Source organism: Pleurodeles waltl, chromosome 3_1, assembly GCF_031143425.1.
Source record: "Pleurodeles waltl isolate 20211129_DDA chromosome 3_1, aPleWal1.hap1.20221129, whole genome shotgun sequence".
NCBI lineage: Eukaryota > Metazoa > Chordata > Amphibia > Caudata > Salamandridae > Pleurodeles > Pleurodeles waltl.
This window is the reverse complement of record NC_090440.1, coordinates 1,958,872,788-1,958,895,834: the sequence shown is the minus strand read 5'-3', so window position 1 is coordinate 1,958,895,834 and position 23,047 is coordinate 1,958,872,788. Positions and strand designations below refer to the sequence as shown.

The 23,047-nt window shown below is 46.7% G+C and overlaps 1 protein-coding gene across 16 annotated transcripts in view; it reads left to right on the top strand.

Annotated features, from left to right (window-relative positions):
- NCOR1 (nuclear receptor corepressor 1) overlaps positions 1-23,047 on the top strand; it is a 1,251,773-nt gene that overhangs the window by 625,891 nt on the left and 602,835 nt on the right. For all 16 annotated transcript variants that reach the window (XM_069226323.1, XM_069226317.1, XM_069226319.1 and 13 more), the window contains one exon: positions 7,775-7,876. In XM_069226323.1, coding sequence (XP_069082424.1) covers positions 7,775-7,876 — 102 coding nt within the window. The remainder of the gene's footprint in view (positions 1-7,774; positions 7,877-23,047) is intronic.

Here is a 23,047-nt window from a genome sequence, read left to right as displayed (position 1 = left end):
TCTTGAAGGAGTCCAGACGACCTTCCACGCAGCGTTCTTACGCGTTTAAGTGGAAGAGGTTCTACCTATGGTGCTGTCAGCAAGGTCAGAATCCCATACGGGCTCAGGAGGAGGTCATACTGCCTTACTTACTCCATCTGGCAAAATCCGGTCTACAGGTATCATCTATTAAGGTACATTTATCTGCCATTACAGCCTATCGTAAGTCACCTTCTCAGGAATACTTCTTTACGAAACCAGTAGTCAAGGATTTCTTAGAAGGTTTGAAAAAAGTTTTTCCTCCCATACGGAAACCCTCCCCTCCATGGGAGCTGAACATAGTACTGTCAAAACTTATGGGCCCTCCTTTCGAACCTATACACAAAGCCTCTTTGCAACACCTTACGTGGAAGACGGCTTTTCTGGTAGCCATTACTTCCGCAAGGAGGGTCAGTGAAATTCAGGCTTTGTCCTCCAAAGAACCGTACACAGTCTTTCACGACAATAGAGTAGTTCTGCAAACTCACCCATCATTCCTACCGAAGGTGGTGTCAGAATTCCACATCAATCAGACTATTTCTTGTATTGTTAATGCATACCAGTTGGCTAACAAACAACTACTTGCTAGACCTAAAGTGCATTCCACAAGAGGAAAAGCGGCTACTGCTGCCCTCCTTAATAATGTTCCAATATCTGAAATTTGTAAGGCTGCTACATGGAAGTCTGTACATACATTTACTAGACATTACTGTTTGGACTCAGATGCAAGAGCAGACGCCCAAGTTGGGCAAGCCTCTCTGAGAAATTTGTTTGCATGATACATATCTATTCCTGCACTTCTATTGGACAGTCCGCAGAGTCAAGGGATGGGCTTGCTAATCTATTCAATGTTTATGACTATTGATGAGGATCCCCTGAAAGAGAAGGATATGTTACTTACCTGTAAATCCTAGTTCTCTTCCAGGGGTATCCTCATCAAAGTCATAAACAACCCACCCTCCTCCCCGGACGCATGTCTCCTAGAAGTGCAGGACACACTATCTTTCGAATCTACTACACAGCTTGTCACCGTAAAAAAGTACTGACCTAACTGTGAACCAACTGTCACCTCTCCTTCACCCCTGAGGCATGGTGGGATACTGGAGGTGCTCAGGGTCTTAAAGGCACGGTGCCAAAGTTTTTATGGTTCTCCTGTGTTAACCTGCATGCAGCCTATTAGTTAAGAATGCTCTAGTGTTTTTCAATGTAGTTTTTTATCTTTTTTCTCTGATGATTACTACTGCTGATTTCCCTAGGCTCAGTGGTGTGGTTTTGGTAGATATTTTTCTCCTATTGTAATTTTGAGAACAATTTAAAAAAAAAAAAAAAAACTCCATAGAAATAAAGCATTTTAGCCTGTTTATGATTATAGTCTGCATTGCTGTTTTACACATGTATATATGAGTTTAGTATGAAAATCTGTCTACTAAAAATGCTATATATTTTTTTTGTGCATATTTCATACTTTATATATGTGTATTTTATATATGCTCCGGGGTCCCCGCACAAGGGCGGGAATATTCAATGTTATGATGATGATACCCCTGGAAGAGAACTAGGATTTACAGGTAAGTAACTTATCCTTACCTGCAACTTGAATCTTGTGGTTCTAAAAATAAATTGAGACAATACATTTTTGCTATATAAAAACCATTGGTCTGGAGTTAAGTCATTGAGTGTGTGCTTCTTCTGTTGTCTGTGTGTGTACAACAAATGCTTTGCACTACCCTCTGATCAGCCTAACAGCTCGATCACAATACCACATAAGAAAGCATTAGTATTATCTATTTTAGCATCCATTAAGCCTCTGGGAAACCCCTGGACTCTCTGCACACTGTATCATTTTTAGATAGTTTATATGGAACGAGCTTCCTACAAACACCAACAGGTCACCTCAGGAGGCTCAGGGACGCATCTGGGTGCAGAAATGCTTTTTTGCGTCAGGTGCTCCGTTGATTTCAATGGGAAACGGTCCTAGGAAAAAGAGGATACACATAGGGAATGGGGGACCAGTCCGGCTGAACCAACGGGGGGCACAGCTCTTTGGATTCTCCGAGCTGTAGGGATACCTTTGGTCCTCTTCTGGATTTGGAACAGCCAGATGCAGAGGTGTCCTGAGGGTCGGGTCTTTGTCAACTGAGGCGTTGTGGTAGAGGGCGCCTGCACAAAGACGCTGCAGATGGCGATGGGGAGTCCACCGTTGAGAAAGTCAAGGTGGGTTCAGGACCTGAAGGACCTGGGGACCACACTTGCAAAGTTGGCCCACTTCAACATGGGCTGTGGGCCCAGGTGCACTGGTGCTGTCCAGTGTTGGATTTTTGGCAGTCTTTGGTGCCTATAGGGCATCAGGGAAGCAGATCTGCTACAACACAGGAGATCGTGGTTACTTCTCGAAGTGCTGGCAGCCCTCCCAGGCTTTTGGAGGTAGAACAGGGCTAGTTGTCTTTGGCACAGTTGTTGAGGACAGCAGGCAGAGCATCAGGTTTGAGGCCACGTGAGGTGCTGTTCTTTAGTTCTTGCATTTCACGGCTCTGAGTCCTTCAATCCAGCAAATCTGTTCTTCTGGTGTTAGGGACGCACCTAAATACTACATTTAGGGGTGTTTAGGGTAGTAGTCAATGGGCTACTTAACCTTGGGGTGCCTACACCCCCAATATGACCACTTCCTTTATGGAGTGAGCATATCCCTATCCCAGAAGGCCTAGATCCAATTAAAAACAAGATTTTGGAACATTTCCTCGAGTGTTCACTTTTGGTAGCCCATTGCGGTGTGGCTAGCCCAAAGGTGGTGAACGTCTACTGACTAATTTTCCCACCTTTCTTGGTGCCAAAATGGGCCTCAGGGAAGGAGTGGCTACACACAAGGCTGGGGGTTTCCAACCCAAAGGCAGCAGGGCCTTTGAAGCCCCCGGCCTTTATGTGACGATCTGCTAGCCATCGTGCTGGAGTATGTGACAACACCCCTTTCCAGAGCCTGCTTTGTTTCTGACCTCTAAGCGTGCAGGCTCTCACTTCCAGGGGGTCAGAAACCTGTCTGTGGTGGCAGGCTGATCGAGGCCAGTCAGCCAACACTCTGAGACTTGTGAGATTCAGTGTGGCACCCTCAGGGTGCATGTCATAATATATCTGAGACTGGCATCAGCCTGGGTTCATTAAGACGAGGTGTTTGATACCAAATACCATAGTGTTCAATTAAGCCATTATGTGACTGGGTCACTCGTGATGACGGGTGTCCAGAACATACCTTAAAATGGCTTCCTGTTCACCTGAAATGCTCAGCAATGGGGCTGAGCATCACAGGGTCATAGCTTCTCGTGCAGATGGGACCACACATCAAATATAATGCACCCTGCCTGCAGGCTCCAAGGCCTGCTGTCAGGGTGACTTACAAATATTTAGATGCAGTGCTGGTGACATAGCACACAGGAGGTGTGCCATGTTGTGTCTTCACCTGGCTTGTACCAGGACATGCATGCTGTAATAGCAGCTGTGTGCACTCATTTTTAGGGGGTTCCCCGAGGGTAGCAGAATATGTGCTGCAGCCCTTAAGGACACTCTCCTCTATCCATTCCCTAGGTACCACTCACTAGGGACTTGCACAGGTAGAGGAGTGTGCCAGTTGCACACATTGTTACCTGTTTTTAGGGAACGAGCCCTGACACTGGGTCCCTGGTTAGCAGAGACCCAGTGCCCCCGCAGTCGAAAAGCCTCCATTCCAGTGAGTAACAAGCAGGGCTGACCAGGTCAAAAAGGGCTTTTTCTTACACTGGTCATATGGCAGACAGACCGCTTTCAGGTCTTTCAAGCCTTTGCACAACAAACCCAGCGGTGGAGGAAACAGGGTTTTTTTATATCCGCAAGGAAATTCCCCAGTCAACACCCAACGTTGTCTCAGAGGGATATAGTGGAACTTTGCCGCTGCAAACTCACAATTCCATGTCCCTGGAGAAGTAGCTGTCTCTGTTGCTGGCCAGCTTTTGTTGGTATGTGCTCTGAGTCCACAGTTAAAACTGTTTTGTTAGGCCCTAGGTTTTTTGTAATGAAGTGCCTCTTTTTGTATGGTCACCAAGTTTTTCGGCTGATGCTGCTGTTTTTAGATTCTGAGAGTACACGGAGGCCTGATAACCAGACCTCAGTGACAGTGTCCTGACCCTAAAGTGTATATCAAATTGACTGTACCCATTTGGAGGTGGCTAACTTCTCCTAGAACATCCTAGGATAGCCAGATGCCACACTCCATAGGAAGTGGCCACCAGGTGGAAATGAACATGGTTGGCAATTGGCTACTGTAGGAAGTTGGCTCTGTATGCACTATTTCAAAGTAAGGAATAGTATGCACAGAGTCCAAGGGTCTGCCCTCCGAAGATGCGGGTACTTACCTGCTGGCAGACTGGAACCGGGGCACCCCCTTCACCATTGAAGCCTATGCGTTTTGGGCACCACTTTGACCTCTGCACCTGACCGGCCCTGAGCTGCTGGTGTGGTAACTTTGGGGTTGCTCTGAACCCCCAACAGTGGGCTACCTTGGACCCAAACTTGAACCCCGTAGGTGGTTTACTTACCTACAAAAACTAACTAACTCTTACTCCCCCCAGGAACTGTTGAAAATTGCACTGTCTAGTTTTAAAATAGCTATATGTGATTTATTTGAAAACTGTGTATGCTATTGTGATTATTCAAAGTTCCTAAAGTACCTACCTGCAATACCTTTCTTTTGAAGTATTACATGTAAAATGTGAACCTGTGGTTCTTAAAATAAACTAAGAAAATATATTTTTCAATACAAAAACCTATTGGCCTGGAATTGTCTCTGAGTGTGTGTTCCTCATTTATTGCCTGTGTGTGTACAACAAATGCTGAACACTACTCCTTGGATAAGCCTACTGCTTAACCACACTACCACAAAATAGAGCATTAGTATTATCTCTTTTTGCCACTATCTTACCTCTAAGGGGAACCCTTGGACTCTGTGCATACTATTCCTTACTTTGAAATAGTGCATACAGAGCCAACTTCCTACACCCACCCAGTTGTCCAATAGGCTAACACTGAGAGCAGTGGTTGGAGTTTGTGGAATTCAGGGCCCTTCCCAGCGGACCCTGGGGAAACCAGCAGGCAAGAGGATGGATGGAGAATGCCCCTACCCCAGGATACCTAGAAGACAGGAGTACCTACACCAGTAACCTAGAAGCAGAGGGGAGAAGAGACTCTCTCAGAAGACTGTGGATGCCTCAGATTATCTAGCTGCTGTCATGACCTGTGGACCAGGCCAGTGGAACCAAGGGACGGATTCCGGACGTGGTGGACTTGCAAAGGAATGGGACAGAGTCCAGCACCTAAGGAGGTGCCAGGTGGTGCAGGTGGCAATGCCCAGCCTCCAGATGAAGTTCCTGCAAGTCGGTGGAAGAAGTTGTCCAGCTCTGGGGTACATGAGTCCATGAAGGAGTCGCCTACGAGCTGTCCCTCAATGGTCGCTGGATATCGGGAGGATCAGTGACCAGCTAGGCCACCAACAAGCACTGGCAAATTTAAGCAGAAAGGAAGTTTGCAAAGTTGTGGGGACCAGCACAGTCCAAGAGACTCTACCCAGGAGGGTAAGTCAGAGCTGGCCCTCAGCACACAGAAAGGCCAACAGAAGTCAATGGAACCCCCTCGAGTGACCCACAGGAGCAGAGGGGGTCCACAATGAGGCCTTAGTAGCCCAGCAGAGCAGAAGTCCCACGCCACAGGAGTTGCTAGACAGGAGCTTATCTTTGGTTTGTAGAGTGCTGGGTGCCTGGGCTTTTTTGAAGCCAAAGATCTCCCAGAGATCAACAAAGCCTTGGCAAATGGAACAGTTGTGGTGCACAGGGGTGCCAGTCCAGTGGCAAAAGCAAGGACCTACATTCTCTCAGCTTGGAGAGAAGACAAGCAGGACCCAGAGGAGGCCACAGACTCCCCAGCTGTGAAGCAGGATTTACGGATGCCTAGAGACGACAGACTCCACAAACCGGTTGACAATACCTTGAGGTGTCTGCCATTGCAGGGGAGTGACTCCATCTTGCTTCATGGTGCAAACAGAGTACTCGTGAGGATGCACAGCCTTGGATGTTTCAGAATTCTTGCAGGATCTGGAGATACAATGTTGGAATGGGAGCCTTCCCACCAGAAGGAACGTGTTTAGGTTCCAAAGCAGTCCAGCAGCGGTTCCAGTGGCCAGAAGATGTCTTGCATAGAGTTCCTTGGGGAGTCTTGCTTGCCGATGCCCCCTGTATTTTAGGCAAACTTCTAGTGCAGGACTGACCCCAGTCTGTGCTAGTCTGCCACTTCAAGATAAGTTTCTGACTGCATGGGGTGAGAGCCTTTGTGCTCTCTGTGGCCAGAAACCTAGCCTGTACTGAGTGGAGGTGCCCAGAGCTGAAATGACCCTCTCAGTTTAGAATCCTCCATCTTGGTTTGGAGAACAGGGACCAGTAAGGGACCTCGGCAGATCCCTCCACGTCTTACCAATGCCCCCAGCCACACATCACCTTGCCCAGGCGATACTACAGGGGTAACAATTCCAGATGTAAGGAAAATGTTTGTTTCTCCTAACCCTCTTCCCCCTCCACCAAACCCTGACTTAACAACCATTACCCCTGATCACACAACACATGCTGGGGGTCGACTATAAAGGTTCTTTCCCAAATGGCGGAACATCACCTCTGACCAGTGGGTGTTGGATATTGTCCAACAAGGTAACTGTCTCTGGCTCACTTCCTCACTTCCAAACATACTCTCAGAAGAATATCAGCAATTGCTCAAAGAGGAAGTTCAGGTTCTTTTCAAAAAGGTTGTCATAGAACCATAGAGCCTTTATTCCAACAAGGCTCAGGAGTTTATTCACTTCCATTTCCTAATGCCCAAAAAGGACAGATCCTTAAGGCCAAGCATGGGCCTCAGACCTCTAGACCAATACATCCTCTCAGAGAGAGCGCTTTCACATAGTCACTCTTAAAGATATCATTCAGTTACTACAACAAGGCGCCTTCATGGCAGCTCTTGAGCTGTAAGAAGCTTATTTCCACATTACTGTTCATCCGGCGTATCGCTGATACCTCAGGTTTATCATAAAAAACTAACAATTACAATTCAAGGTGCTGTCCTTCGGGGTCACAGCTGCCTCCAGGGTTTTCACCAAGTGTCTCACAATAGTAGCAGCTCACCTGTGCAGGTAACATATAAATGTTTTTCCTTATTTAGCTAAGCATGTGTTTCTACAGCCACACATGTCTCGAATGGAAAATGTAACCAGTAAGCGTCTGTTCGTGGCATGTAGTGCTGTAGTTTCACATGCACCGCCCTCTTCCACGGACACCTGTGGTTGATGCAGTTAGCTTTTTAAGTCATCACTCATTCTTTCAGTATGAACCTGTCATTATCCTACAGTGTACTTCACATTCCATCCTCCCCCACCTTGCGGGAAAACAGTCTAACAATGGAATTGATTACCATGTGCATTAGCTGCAAGAGGAGTTGTCACTATACCTTATCACTTGAAAGACTTTCTTTGAAGAAAGACAGCTTGCACACATCCGAGCCCAACACTACTAGACTGCTGGATTATGGTAAGCATGTGAATTTACAGCACTACATGAAATGAACAGATGCTTACTGGGTGAGTAACATTTTTCTTCCTCCCCATCACTATATAGTGTGAGTAGACATTGCTGATTAATCTACATTAGAACAAGTGGCAAACCATTGGTCAGTGACATTTTCCTTCACTTTGCCTTAGCTGCAGTAACCTATATCAAACAAGAAGATCTTTCCTTGAGGAGCTCCAGTTCTCAGGCAGAGGGCCTGCTTGTTCGAGCACAACATGATGGCGTTGTTAGAGGTAAGATTACATTAGACTACTGATCAGATGATGCCTCTAATCATGGTGTGATGTTGTGTCTTTTAGTAACTCAAGTTTTCCACTATTGTATCGTTAATAGCTTCACCTGCTTGAATCGTTCTCCATTGTAAAAGTGGAAATCCCACCGTACCATAGGAAAAGCAGTAAAGAAAATCTGCATTGGAGTAAATGCAAAAGACATTCACTTGAATAGCTTATCGTTGTTATTAGAAATGACCCAAAGTCCAGCCAATCAGGCGACAGCACCCCTTAGAACCCTCATCCTAGATGCTCCAGTCTGCTTTTCTGATATATTTGCGAGGATTTCCCTACAAGACAACTTTAGTTCTCTTTGCTGACCTTTATTCTGACTAGACCATGTGAGATCCAGCCAAAAAAGGATTATTTCGACCCTGTGGGACCGGTAAGGGAAACAAGGCTTCCCTCAAATGACCCACATTCTACTGCCTTCGACCTGACCACCAGGTGAGACACTGCAAAATTTGCTGGACTTTTTCACAAAAGGCTTTGATAGAGAGGCTAGACTCCTTTTATGGCTCCCGAAGCTTAAAATTAAGGAATGCCCTTTATCTGAGGAGGCTAGTGATAGTGCCACTAAAACTCTGGCTTCAAGGAAGAGAGGTTTATCTGAATACAGTGTCCCCAAGTTCACAGAAGGCAATGAAAAAAAGCCCATCATTCAAATTCCAGGAGAGAAGAATGTCTTTCTACTTCTAAAAAGGAACAAGTTTCGTCAGAAAAGATTCATTCTGAACCTTCCACTTCTTCCACTGAGCAAGTCCATCTTAAAAAGCCTTCTAAATCTTTGACGACACTGTTGAAAAGCGCCTCGTCGATTGCATTTTCCACTGTAACTGCCACTACAGCAATGTTCTCTACTGCCACTTCGCCCATGATTATATCGTCATCACCTTTATCGTCAGCGATGATTACAACAGTTAGGATCCTTGCAAAACCAAAGGTTCCATTGATGGCATCATCACAGTCTAACTCTGCATGGTCTTCAACACCGACGAAGAAACCGTCAACAAAGACGTTCACGAAAGGCCTGTCTGTCAGCCGCTCCATTGGGGCACAGGCAAGTACCATCAACGGCAGCACCGTTGATGAAAGATCCATTGACAATGAGGGAACTGTTAGCGAGACAGTCAACAAAAAACCTGTCAACAAGATTGTCGATGAGAGACCCATTGACCGGGTGTTGGAAGCTGACCTGGTGTGTGGTGGGTACCTATGGTTCTTACACCTTATACCAGGTCCAGGTATGCCCCCTTAGTGAAGTGTAAGCAGTGTCTACCCTTTCTAGGGGTAGCTGTGGATGAGCAGCCAGCGCTTATCTAGGAGACATGCAAAGCTCATGCAATACTCCTGTAGTCAGACAGCACTTATACACATGAAAGAACCACAGTGTTACAAAAATAAAGGTACTTTATTTTTGGAACAAATCGCAACAAGAAACTAGATAGGTGACCCACCCTTAGGAGGTAAGTAATGCACTAAATATATATACTAGCAATCAGAAACAGGCATAGAAAAGGTTAGAAAATGGTGCAAACAGTAATAACCAATAGTGACCCTAAAGGGAGCACAAACCATATACTAAAAAATGGAATGCAAACAATGTACCCCCACCTAGGTAAGTAAAATGTGTAGCGGGGAACTGGGAGTGTACTAGAAATCCACAGAGGTAAGTAACACAGTACCCCCCAGCGACCAGCAATGAGGAGTAAAACATTGGATTTTCCCCAAACCATCCAAAAGGAGGAAAAGAAGAAAAAGAAGACAGACAGAGCAGACTGCAAGAAAACCGGCAGTGGATTCCTGGAGAGAGAAGACTTGTGGAGTGCATTGGTCGATAGTACTGAAGAACAGGTCAGCACTGCAGCCCAGAAGATGGAGAAGAGTTCCTAATGGATGCAGAAGATGTCCCACACTGGAAGGAAGATTTCAGACAGGTGTCAGTGCAGGATTTCCACCAACAAGCCTTGGCAAAGGCAAACTTGCGGTTAGTGGAAAAGAGGTGCTGCCCGGGACCAACAAGGCACAGGAGAACTCATCCCAGGAGAGGGAGCCTCAGTGTCCACAGGAGCGGAGGCAGCACCCAGAGGAGTCCCACAGGATGGGGACACAGGAGTCACTGGAGGATCTCACGCAGCACTACAGAAGAGGATCCCCACGCCACAGGAGAACCATGCAGGAGGCTGTGCTTTGCAGGATGGAGTGCTGGGGGCTGGAGCTACACGTCACCTGAAGATCCCTTGGAGAAGATGCAAAAGAGCTGTGGCAGCTGCAAGAGACGCGGTGCACAGGGGTGCTGTCCTGCGTGGGAAGTCAAAGGCTTACCTCCACCAAAGTTGGACAACTGGCAGAGAGAACCAAGACGACTACTCCGGACCACCACCCGTGATGCAGGATCTACGCAGCTAGCGGTAGAGGGGATCCACACAGCCAGCTTCGCTTGTTGTAGGTGTCTGCATTTGAAGGGCAGTGACTCCTTTACTCTAAGGGAGATTTCTTCTTTTTAAGCAGGCTGAAGAATTGCAGGCTTTTGAGGATGCACGGCGAGGGAACTGTTGCAAAGCTGGCAGGAACCCTGGAAACAATGTTGCTGAAGAGTCCTTTCTTCCTGGAAGCAGCTTGTCGGGTCCTGGAGGTTCCAGTTGTGGTCCTGGAGGCCAGAAGTTAAAGCAGAGGTTGCAGAGGAGTTCTGCTGGAATCTTGCAAGCCGAATCTGAGGACCCACCCAAAAGAGAGACCCTAAATAGCCTTGGTCAACTAACCAGGTAAGCACCTATCAGGAGGGGACTCTGACGTCACCTGCCTGGCCTTGCCACTCAGATTCTCCCAGAGTTCCCAGCCAACCTTGGAAAAAAGATGGCAGAACCCCGGGACCCTCTAGAGGAGCTCTGAGCACCACTCCGGCAGTGGTGATGAACAGGGGAGTGGTCACTCCCTTTTCAATTGTCCAGTTTCGCGCCAGAGCAGGAACTGGGTGTCCCTGAACAGGTGTGGACTGGGTTTTGCACGGAGGGCACCAAATGTGCCCTTCAAAGCAAACCAGTGGCTGGAGAGGCTACCCCTCCCAGGCCAGTCACACCTATTTCCTAAGGGTTACCTCCCTCTCCCAAAGGAAATCCTTTGTTCGGCCTTCCTAGATTTCAGCAGATCAAGCAGCGGCATGACAGAAACCAGTCTGAGGAGTGGCAGCAGCTGGGCTGATAAGAAAGCCCTTTAAGACTGGTGGTAGCAATGCTTGGGAGTCCTCTAAGGAGCCCCCAGAGTGCATGGAATCATACTTCCAATACGTGCAACAGTATTCGGGTATGATTCCGACATGTTTGATACCACACTTGCCCAGGTTCTGGGTTAACATTATGTAGCTGGACATAGGTCGTGACCTAAGTCCAGTACACGTGTAAAATGGCATCCCGCACTCACAAAGTCCAGGAAAATGGATCTGGAGTTTGCGGGAGCACCTCTGCTAGTGCAGGGGTGCCCTCACACACAGGTACCTGCACCACGACCTCTGGGCTGAGAAGGCCTACCAAAGGGGTCAGTTATAGTGACGTGGTGTAGTGACCTGTAGAGAAAACGGGTGTAGGCACCCATTTCATGCAGGCTGCAGTGGTAGGCCTGCAGAACCCTTTGCATTGGCTCCCTATGGGTGGCAGAATAACTGCTGCAGCCCATAGGGATCCCCTGGAACCCCAATGCCCTGGGTTCCTAGATACCATATACTAGGGACGTACATGGGGGACCATGCAGAAAATGGGGGTAACCATGCCAAGAAATAGGGTACTTTATTACACCGGGGAAACCATCAACAACAAAAACTCCTTCATTTATGCCATTGTCTCTGATAACAATAAAACGCAAACCCTCACAAAAGACAATATTGTCATCTCACACCTCACCCAATAAGGTTTCACCTGTTCCTCCAGCTAATCTTCTAGATGACGATGATGAATACTTTGATGACAAAGGCTCATTGGAGTCACTCATACCCCATCCGAGCTGCACGTGAAATGTCAAGAGGACGACGAAGAAAAGCAACAGTATTATGAAGAACAGTATGCCAGCATCACTGGTGACAAATTTACAACATATGCTGCTGAACTATTACCGCAGACTCCCAAAATCAGCAACTGCTACTCCATTACGACACCTCAGCAGATACCACCTCCTTAAGCACGCTCTCCTATGGCACATACTTCTGCTTTTTTATTTTTTATTTTATTTTTTTACTGCACCTCCTATGTCATTGCCAGCAGTCACTGCTTTATTGAGCCTTCAATAGTTCCACCTTGCACCAGTGGCGACAGAGAAGAATGTGAGATCAAGGACACTGTGTCCGCCCACAACGAGTGAGATGATGATTATCTAATACCATCCCCTTTCACACCACCACGACTGGGTTCTCCACAGGAGGACATTGGTGGATTCCATTGTCTTAAGGAATGGGCCGCCAAGAGGTTTCAGCTCCCAATAGTCATGAAACAATTGAACTGCTTACTCTGATTTTAAATAAGCCACCAGAAAGAATGTCAGTGCAATCCCTATTGTGGATTTTATATGGGAAGAAGGACTCAATGTTATGAAGACTGCATCAACGATACCTGCAGTCCTCCCCAGATTACACCAAAAATATAAAGTGCCTGCGGATTCTCCTGTATGTCTAATTGGCCAATCAAAACTGGATTCCATTATCTCAGAAGCGGCCCAACGTTGCTCTAGGAATCTGACTACTCCCCTTTCCACTACACCAGAGGTGACAGGTGTCTGGACAGTATAGGTAGGAGGTTCTCTACCATGGTGGCTACTACCATCAGAGCAGCCAACTATAGCAATTCTTGGCCGATAACTGTCTAATGTGGTCGGACAACTCCACATACATTGATCTCTTACCAGAAGAAGTGAAACTTGAGACACAAAAACATTCTGCAGGAAGGGGAGAAAATGTTGGCAGAAATAATGACCGCGCCATAGATGTGTCAACCACAGGCTTTAAACACCTGCCAGGTGCAGCTGTCCTCTGACTTAAGGGATGGTTTAAGGCCACCTACTTCTGGCCAGAGATTCAGACCAAGATTTTAGGTATGTCCTGTGAGGGTAAATCATTATTTGGTAAGCATGTGAATGATGCTCGCAGTCCATCAAGACTGACATCAAAACAGCCAGATCACTTGGCTCTCTGCAGTTCAGAAAACAGCCCTTTTGGTGAGGCAAAGGTGTATCCACCTACACCAGTATCAACCCTACCAAGGTCAATATTCCTGACCATATACCCAACACCACCAGCAGTCATATTATCAACCACCATCCACAATACAAACGTTCAACCAGAGAAAAGTTATCCTCCAGAGACACTGTCAGAAAACAGTGACCTCCGTATGGTGCCCCTACCTTCTCCCCACCTCCCACCAAAAACTCAGATTTGGTACAGAATTTCCAATTACCATATCAGTGGACCAATATACCATCCAAGAGGTGGGTCCTCGATATCGTTGCCCCGGGACATACACTAGAGTTTGAAAAAACTCCACTGAATGTTCCACCCAAAGGACCACCACTTCTCCACTATGATTGCAAGTTTCCACCATGATGCATAAAGGGGCAATAGAAATAGTTGCAAAGGCTCAGAGAGGAATTGGTTTCTACTCTCGCTTCTTCCTTATCCTGAAAAAGACGGGAGCTTGTCACCCCTCTTAGAAAACTCTTCACATTTCTGAAGAAAGTTATTTTGCATGGTGACTCTTCAGGATGTGCTGCATCTTCTCAACCAAGGGTATCATATGAAAGCCTTAGATCTCCAAAATTCCTACTTCCATGTTCCAGTCCATCCCAAACACTGGAAATTCTTGCTCTTCAAGGTAGCTGCACCATTACTAATTCAAGGTGTTGCCATCAGACTGAGGTCAGCATCTCTAATCTTAACCAAGATGTTAGTTCCAGTGACAGCCTATCTCAGACAGGAAGGAGTACAAGTATACCCCGTACTTGGATGACTGGCTGATAAAGGCATGCACACCCCACAAGAACTTTCGTTTCTATCTGACTCTACAGGTCATTTCTAGGGAAGCTTTTCACCTGCATGTCCCTCATACCAAACTGCCATCTCCGGATGAGACCATTATAGGAAGAGTTAGACAAGCAGTGGCTACAGACCAACGGATCATTCAACAATGTCATTCAGATCACGTCAAAAATTAGGCAAGCCATGCCAGTTCCCATTACCTTTACCTCAGCTCAATTAAAACTTCTTAAGCCATCATTGGAGGAAGCCTGTAGACATTCTGTGCATGTCGTTCAGACCCAGTGGGAATGCAAATATTGTAAGGGGAACACAGGGAATAGAAAATGTGTAACAAGTAGTGGGCCCCGTCCCGCCGACATAATCAGGCCTTGTGAACACCGCTTGATGCTTCTCAATTGCAGGTCAATTCCTAAGTATAGCTTAGAGTGTTTTATCTTGTCAGAAGAGGAGAAACCTAATGTTCTGTTTGTTACAGAAACATAGTTGCGTGAAAAGTCCATGCCAGACATCATTCTGGCCTTACCCTAAGGTTATGTCATTCAAAGATGTGCCTGGGAAAACAGGAGAGGAGTGGGGGGGGTTGCAGTAGTCTTTCAAGATAACATTAAAAGGTTGTTTTTCTCCTATGAAACTTTCATGAAGTGAATGTCTGGTGTTCTCTTTGGAATTCTCTGCTACTTTTACCTTTTCAGGTATTTTTATAGCATTTCCCAGGACCCGGCACTGCATATAGTTCAACTCTCCCTGAATTAATGGTAGAATTTACCCTGGAGAAATCTAATGTTCGATGGCATCTGTCGCTGTAGATACGCATGTTTTGCAATAGCTCGCCATCTGGTGTTGGGCCGGAGTGTTACAAGTTGTTTTTCTTCGAAGAAGTCTTTCGAGTCACGGGAGTGTGACTCCTCCTTTTGTCTCCATTGCGCATGGGCGTCGACTCCATCTTCGATAGTTTTTTTTCCGCCATCGGGTTCGGACGTGTTCCTGTCGCTCCGAGTTTCGGAACGGAAAGATAGCTAATTTCGGAAGATTTTCGTCGGTATTGTTGCGTTCGGGATCGGCGTAGTTAGATTCAACACCGCGTCGAAGGATCGAAGAGCTCCGGTGCCCTTCGGGGGTAGTTTTTTCGATCCCCCGTCGGGGCCTGGTCGGCCCAACCGCGTGCTGAACGCCGATGGAACGGACCCCGTTCCGTTTCTGCCCCAAATGCCACAATAAATACCCCTATACAGACCAACACTTGGTCTGTAACCTGTGCCTGTCACCTGAGCACAGTGAAGACACCTGCGAGGCCTGTCGTGCGTTCCGGTCCCGAAAAACACTCCGAGACCGTCGAACCAGAAGACTTCAGATGGCGTCCGCGCCGACAGCCCACCGAGAGTTCGAGGAACAAGAAGAGGAAGGTACCTTCTCGATCCAAGACTCAGACTCCTAAGGATTCGACGATACACAAACCGTGAGTAAGACGTCGAAAACCACACAGAGGAAGATTTACAAGGCCCAGGGGACGCCACTGCCACCAGGCCATGGCTCCACCCATAAATTCGGTGACCGACCGTCGGCACCGAAAAAGGCCCAAACAGTGCCGAGATCGTCCGACTCCGGTCGAGACACCGGCACGCAGCCTTCTCGGGACCGAGAAAGTGCTGGAGACAAGCCTCGACACCGAGATGCCGGTGTGGACACGGCTCGACGCCGAGACAGCGGCTCCGAAGAAGATCGGCGCCGACAGGTTTCGGCCCCGAAAATGAAAAAAGTCACCTCGGAGCCGAAAAAGGACGCAGACAGGGTTTCGGTCCCGAAACAAACTGCAACCGACCCAGCTTCAGGCTCTTATACAGAAGAGCACTCGCTAACCTCCCAAATGCAAAAGCATAGGTTTGAGGAAGAGCTACAATCAACTGATGTGGACCATACGCAAAAGCGTATTTTCATACAGCAGGGGACAGGAAAAATAAGCACCCTTCCCCCTATTAGAAGAAAGAGAAGGTTGGAGTTCCAAACTGAACAGACACCACAACCAAAAGTGGTGAAAAGAGTTACCCCACCACCCTCTCCTCCGCCCGTGATTAACGTCTCACCAGCACAAACTCCATCACACTCCCCAGCTCACACCACCATAAGCCAGGGTGACCAAGATCAAGACGCATGGGACCTATACGACGCCCCAGTGTCAGATAACAGTCCGGAGGCATACCCTACGAAGCCATCTCCACCAGAGGACAGCACCGCGTATTCTCAAGTGGTGGCTAGAGCAGCACAATTTCACAACGTAAGCCTCCACTCAGAACAGGTCGAGGATGATTTTTTATTCAACACACTCTCCTCCACCCACAGCTCATACCAAAGCCTGCCTATGCTCCCTGGTATGCTCCGGCACGCAAAAGAAATCTTTAAGGAGCCGGTCAAAAGTAGGGCAATCACACCAAGGGTGGAAAAAAAGTATAAGGCGCCTCCTACAGACCCGGTTTTCATTACTACACAGCTGCCACCAGACTCTGTCGTTGTAGGAGCAGCTAGGAAAAGGGCCAACTCCCACACATCTGGAGATGCACCGCCCCCAGATAAAGAAAGCCGCAAGTTCGATGCAGCTGGTAAGAGAGTCGCAGCACAAGCTGCAAACCAGTGGCGCATCGCGAACTCCCAGGCACTACTTGCGCGCTATGACAGAGCCCACTGGGACGAGATGCAACATCTCATTGAACATCTGCCCAAGGACTTACAAAATAGGGCAAAACAAGTGGTTGAGGAGGGACAGACCATTTCCAACAACCAGATCCGCTCCTCCATGGACGCTGCAGATACAGCTGCACGGACAATTAATACATCTGTAACTATCAGAAGGCATGCATGGCTCCGAACGTCTGGATTTAAACCAGAGATTCAACAAGCAGTTCTCAATATGCCTTTTAACGAAAAAGAACTGTTCGGTCCAGAAGTGGACACAGCGATTGAGAAACTCAAAAAAGATACGGACACTGCCAAAGCCATGGGCGCACTCTACTCCCCGCAGAGCAGAGGGAGTTACAGCACATTCCGTAAAACACCCTTTAGAGGGGGGTTTCGGGGTCAGAGCACACAAGCCAGCACCTCCCAAGCAACACCGTCCAGTTACCAGAGACAGTATAGAGGAGGTTTTCGGGGACAATATAGAGGAGGGCAATTCCCTAGGAATAGAGGAAGATTTCCGAGCCCCAAAACCCCTACTACTAAACAGTGACTCACATGTCACTCACCCCCTCCACACAACACCAGTGGGGGGAAGAATACGTCATTATTACAAAGCATGGGAGGAAATCACTACAGACACTTGGGTTCTAGCAATTATCCAACATGGTTATTGCATAGAATTTCTACAATTCCCTCCAAACATACCACCAAAAGCACAAAATTTGACAACACATCATTCCAATCTCCTGGAGATAGAAGTGCAGGCACTATTGCAAAAGAATGCAATCGAATTAGTGCCAAACACACAAATAAACACAGGAGTTTACTCACTGTACTTTCTGATACCAAAGAAGGACAAAACGCTGAGACCAATCCTAGACCTCAGAGTAGTGAACACTTTCATCAAATCAGACCACTTTCACATGGTCACACTACAAGAAGTATTGCCATTGCTAAAACTACACGACTACATGGCAACTTTAGACCTCAAGGATGCTTATTTCCATATACCAATACACCCATCGCACAGGAAATACCTAAGGTTTGTATTCAAGGGAATACATTACCAATTCAAGGTACTGCCTTTCGGATTAACAACCGCACCAAGAGTCTTTACCAAATGTCTAGCGGTAGTCGCTGCACACATAAGAAGGCAGCAAATACATGTGTTCCCATATCTAGACGACTGGCTAATCAAGGCCCATTCGTTAATAGAGTGCTCAAATCACACAAATCATATCATACAAACCCTCTTCAAACTAGGGTTCACCGTCAACTTCACAAAATCCAAAATTCTGCCGCGCAAGGTACAACAATACCTGGGAGCCATAATAGACGCATCAAAAGGAGTAGCCACTCCAAGTCCACAAAGAATTCAAAATTTCAACACCATCATACAACGCATGTATCCAACACAAAGGATACAAGCAAAGATGGTACTACAACTCCTAGGCATGATGTCTTCATGCATAGCCATTGTCCCAAACGCAATACTGCACATGAGGCCCTTACAACAGTGCCTAGCATCACAATGGTCACAAGCACAGGGTCACCTTCTAGATCTGGTGTTAATAGACCGCCAAACTTACCTCTCGCTTCTGTGGTGGAACAACATAAAATTAAACAAAGGGCGGCCTTTCCAAGACCCAGTGCCACAATACGTAATAACAACAGATGCTTCCATGACAGGGTGGGGAGCACACCTCGATCAACACAGCATACAAGGACAATGGAACGTACATCAAACAAAACTGCATATAAATCACCTAGAACTTCTAGCAGTTTTTCAAGCACTAAAAGCTTTCCAACCAATAATAGTTCACAAATACATTCTCGTCAAAACAGACAACATGACAACAATGTATTATCTAAACAAGCAAGGGGGGACGCACTCCACGCAGTTAAGCCTGCTAGCACAAAAGATTTGGCGTTGGGCAATTCACAACCAAATTCGCCTAATAGCACAATTTATACCAGGGATCCAAAATCAACTCGCAGACAATCTCTCTCGAGATCACCAACAGGTCCACGAATGGGAAATTCACCCCCAAATTCTGAACACTTATTTCAAACTCTGGGGAACACCTCAGATAGACTTGTTTGCGACAAAGGAGAACGCAAAATGCCAAAACTTCGCATCCAGATACCCACACAAACAGTCCCAAGGCAATGCCCTATGGATGAACTGGTCAGGGATATTTGCTTACACTTTTCCTCCTCTCCCTCCTTACCTGGTAAACAAACTCAGTCAAAACAAACTCAAACTCATATTAATAGCACCAACTTGGGCAAGGCAACCCTGGTACACAACGCTGCTAGACCTATCAGTAGTACCCTGCATCAAATTGCCCAACAGGCCAGATCTGTTGACACAACACAACCAAAAGATCAGACACCCAGATCCAGCATCGCTGAATCTAGCAATCTGGCTCCTGAAATCCTAGAATTCGGGCACTTACAACTTACCCAAGAATGTATGGAAGTCCTAAAACAAGCCAGAAGGCCATCCACCAGGCACTGCTATGCAAGTAAATGGAAGAGGTTTGTTTGCTACTGCCATATTAATCAAATACAACCATTACACACAACTCCAGAACATGTAGTGGGTTACTTGCTTCACTTACAAAAATCTAACCTGGCTTTCTCTTCCATTAAAATACACCTTGCAGCAATATCTGCATACCTGCAGACTACCTATTCAACTTCCCTATATAAGATACCAGTCATTAAAGCATTCATGGAGGGCCTTAGGAGAATTATACCACCAAGAACACCACCTGTTCCTTCATGGAACCTAAATGTTGTACTAACTAGACTTATGGGTCCACCTTTTGAACCCATGCACTCCTGCGAAATACAGTTCCTAACCTGGAAGGTGGCATTTCTCATCGCCATTACTTCCCTAAGAAGAGTAAGCGAGATTCAGGCGTTTACAATACAGGAACCTTTTATACAACTACACAAGAATAAGGTCGTCCTAAGGACCAATCCTAAATTTTTGCCAAAGGTTATTTCACCGTTCCATCTAAATCAAACAGTGGAACTTCCAGTGTTCTTTCCACAGCCAGATACCGTAGCTGAAAGGGCACTACATACATTAGATGTCAAAAGAGCATTGATGTATTACATTGACAGAACAAAGAACATCAGAAAGACTAAACAACTATTTATTGCATTTCAAAAACATCATGCAGGAAACCCAATATCAAAACAAGGTATAGCCAGATGGATAGTTAAATGCATCCAAATCTGCTACCTTAAAGCTAAACGACAGCTGCCCATTACACCAAGGGCACACTCAACCAGAAAGAAAGGTGCTACCATGGCCTTTCTAGGAAACATCCCAATGCAAGAAATATGTAAGGCAGCCACATGGTCTACGCCTCACACATTCACCAAGCACTACTGTGTAGACGTGTTATCCGCACAACAAGCCACAGTAGGTCAAGCCGTATTAAGAACATTATTTCAGACTACTTCCACTCCTACAGGCTGATCCACCGCTTTTGGGGAGATAACTGCTTACTAGTCTATGCAAAACATGCGTATCTACAGCGACAGATGCCATCGAACTGAAAATGTCACTTACCCAGTGTACATCTGTTCGTGGCATCAGTCGCAGTAGATTCGCATGTGCCCACCCGCCTTCCCGGGAGCCTGTAGCAGTTTGGAAGTTACCTTCAACTATTTGTATATGTATCATCTCAACCTTAAATAGGTGCATACTTAGTCACTCCATTGCATGGGCACTATTACTACAATTCAACTCCTACCTCACCCTCTGCGGGGAAAAACAATCGAAGATGGAGTCGACGCCCATGCGCAATGGAGACAAAAGGAGGAGTCACTCGGTCCCGTGACTCGAAAGACTTCTTCGAAGAAAAACAACTTGTAACACTCCGGCCCAACACCAGATGGCGAGCTATTGCAAAACATGCGAATCTACTGCGACTGATGCCACGAACAGATGTACACTGGGTAAGTGACATTTTCATTTTATAGTTTTAGGAGAACTGAATATACACTTTGAAGAAGAGAAGATTGAAAGTATAAAGAATTTTATGCGGGACATGGCGGCAATCCAGTTGACTCAAATATTAAAGCACCCCCACCACCCCCAAGGACACATATTGGATCCTGTCTTTTTCAGTTTTAATGATCTCATCATAAGCATGCCAATCCCCATGTGCTTGACTGATCATCATCTAGTACATTTCTCTCTTAACGAGTATGGAAGTAACAAAACAAGTGTATGCGGCAAAATTAAAGCGATACTGGTCAAAATTAGATATTAAAAGCTGGGAAAATGCATTAATTAATGCATTAGTAAAGCAAACAGTGACTAAAGAAGTGGTGGTGTGAAATAGATGTAAACATTTTGAGGGCTGGATTAGAGGCTCTTTAGATGCAGTGATCCTTAGAAAAATGACAGGAGCAGGCTGCCCTGTAAATCACGTGCCTTGGTACTCTAGCAGTTTTAGAGAATTAAAGAAGCAAAAAAAGCTGAAAGACAGTGGAGAAAAAATTGACGAGCGATGTAAGGCAGATTATAAAAAGCTACAAGAAATATCTATATGCCATCATACAGGCAGGAATACCATACTTTAGTTATAAAATAGAGAATGCCCCTAATATTTCAAAGGAACTGTTTAAAGTGGTAAACGTTTTTATGAAACGAGAAAAAAAACTCAAAATGGACCTACACCCTCAGTGGAGTGGTGTAATACATTCCCTGAATTCTTTGTGAATAACATCATACTTACCCTGCTTACAAATATCAACACAGATCAGCTTAATAATAAACTAACAGGGACTTCTGTTAGTCATACGTTGTCAGCTTTCCACATACTTCACACTGAGACAAACAAAGAGATCCTTAACTCAATTAAATCAACATCCCCATTAAATATTGCCCCTCCCGACATACTGAAAAGGAGGCAACCTGATATTATTCGAACTGACAGATCATCTCAACTACTAATTAGAAAGCAGCATGGTTCCATGAGCATGAAAACATGTGTAAAGAAATGCCTCCTTGGCTTGGGTACCCCCTGACTTTTTGCCTTTGCTGATGCCAAGTTATGATTTGAAAGTGCTGAGGCCTGCTAACCAGGCCCCAGCACCAGTGTTCTTTCCCTAAAACTGTTCCTTTGTCTCCACAATTGGCACACCCTGGCATTCAGGTAAGTCCCTTGTAACTGGTGCCCCTGGTACCAAGGGCCCTGATGCCAGGGAAGGTCTCTAAGGGCTGCAGCATGTATTATGCCACCCTAGGGACCCCTCACTCAGCACAGACACACTGCTTGCCAGCTTGTGTGTGATGGTGGGGAGAAAATGACAAAGTCGATATGACACTCCCCTCAGGGTGCCATGCCAACCTCACACTGCCTGTGGCATAGGTAAGTCACCCATCTAGCAGGCCTTACAGCCCTAAGGCAGGGTGCACTATACCAGTGTGAGGGCATAGGTGCATGAGCACTATGCCCCTACAGTGTCTAAGCAAAACCTTAGATATTGTAAGTGCATGGTAGCCATAAGAGTATATGGTCTGGGAGTCTGTCATACACGAACTCCACAGCACCATAATGGCTACACTGAAAACTAGGAAGTTTGGTATCAAACTTCTCAGCACAATAAATGCACACTGATGCCAGTGTACATTTGATTGTGAAATACACCCAGAGGGCATCTTAGAGATGCCCTGTAAAACATACCCGACTTCCAGTGTGGGCTGACTAGTTTTGCCAGCCTGCCACACACCAGACATGTTGCTGGCCACATGGGGAGAGTGCCTTTGTCACTTTGTGGCCAGGAACAAAACCTGTACTGGGTGGAGGTGCTTCTCACCTCCCCCTGCAGGAACTGTAACACCTGGCGGTGAGCCTCTAAGGCTCACCCCCTTTGTTACAGTGCCACAGGGCATCCCAGCTAGTGGAGATGCCCGCCCCCTCCGGCCACGGCCCCACTTTTGGCAGCAAGGCCGGAGGAGATAATGAGAAAAACAAGGAGGAGTCACTGGCCAGTCAAGACAACCCGTAAGGTGTCCTGAGGTGACTCTGATTTTTAGAAATCCTCCATCTTGCAGATGGAGGATTCCCCCAATAGGATTAGGGATGTGCCCCCCTCCCCACCGGGAGGAGGCACAGAGAGGGTGTAGCCACCCTCAGGGCTAGTAGCCATTGGCTACTATACTCCCAGACCTAAACACACCGCAAAATTGAGTATTTAGGGGCCCCGGAACCTAGGAAGATAGATTCCTGCAACCTGAAGAAGAAGAAGGACTGCTGACCTGAAGCCCTGCAGAGAAGACGGAGACACCAACTGCTTTGGCCCCAGCCCTACCGGCCTGTCTCCCCACTTGAAGAAAAACTGCAACAGCGACGCATCCGCCAGGGTCCAGCGACCTCTGAAGCCTCAGAGGACTACCCTGCATCTAAAAGGACCAA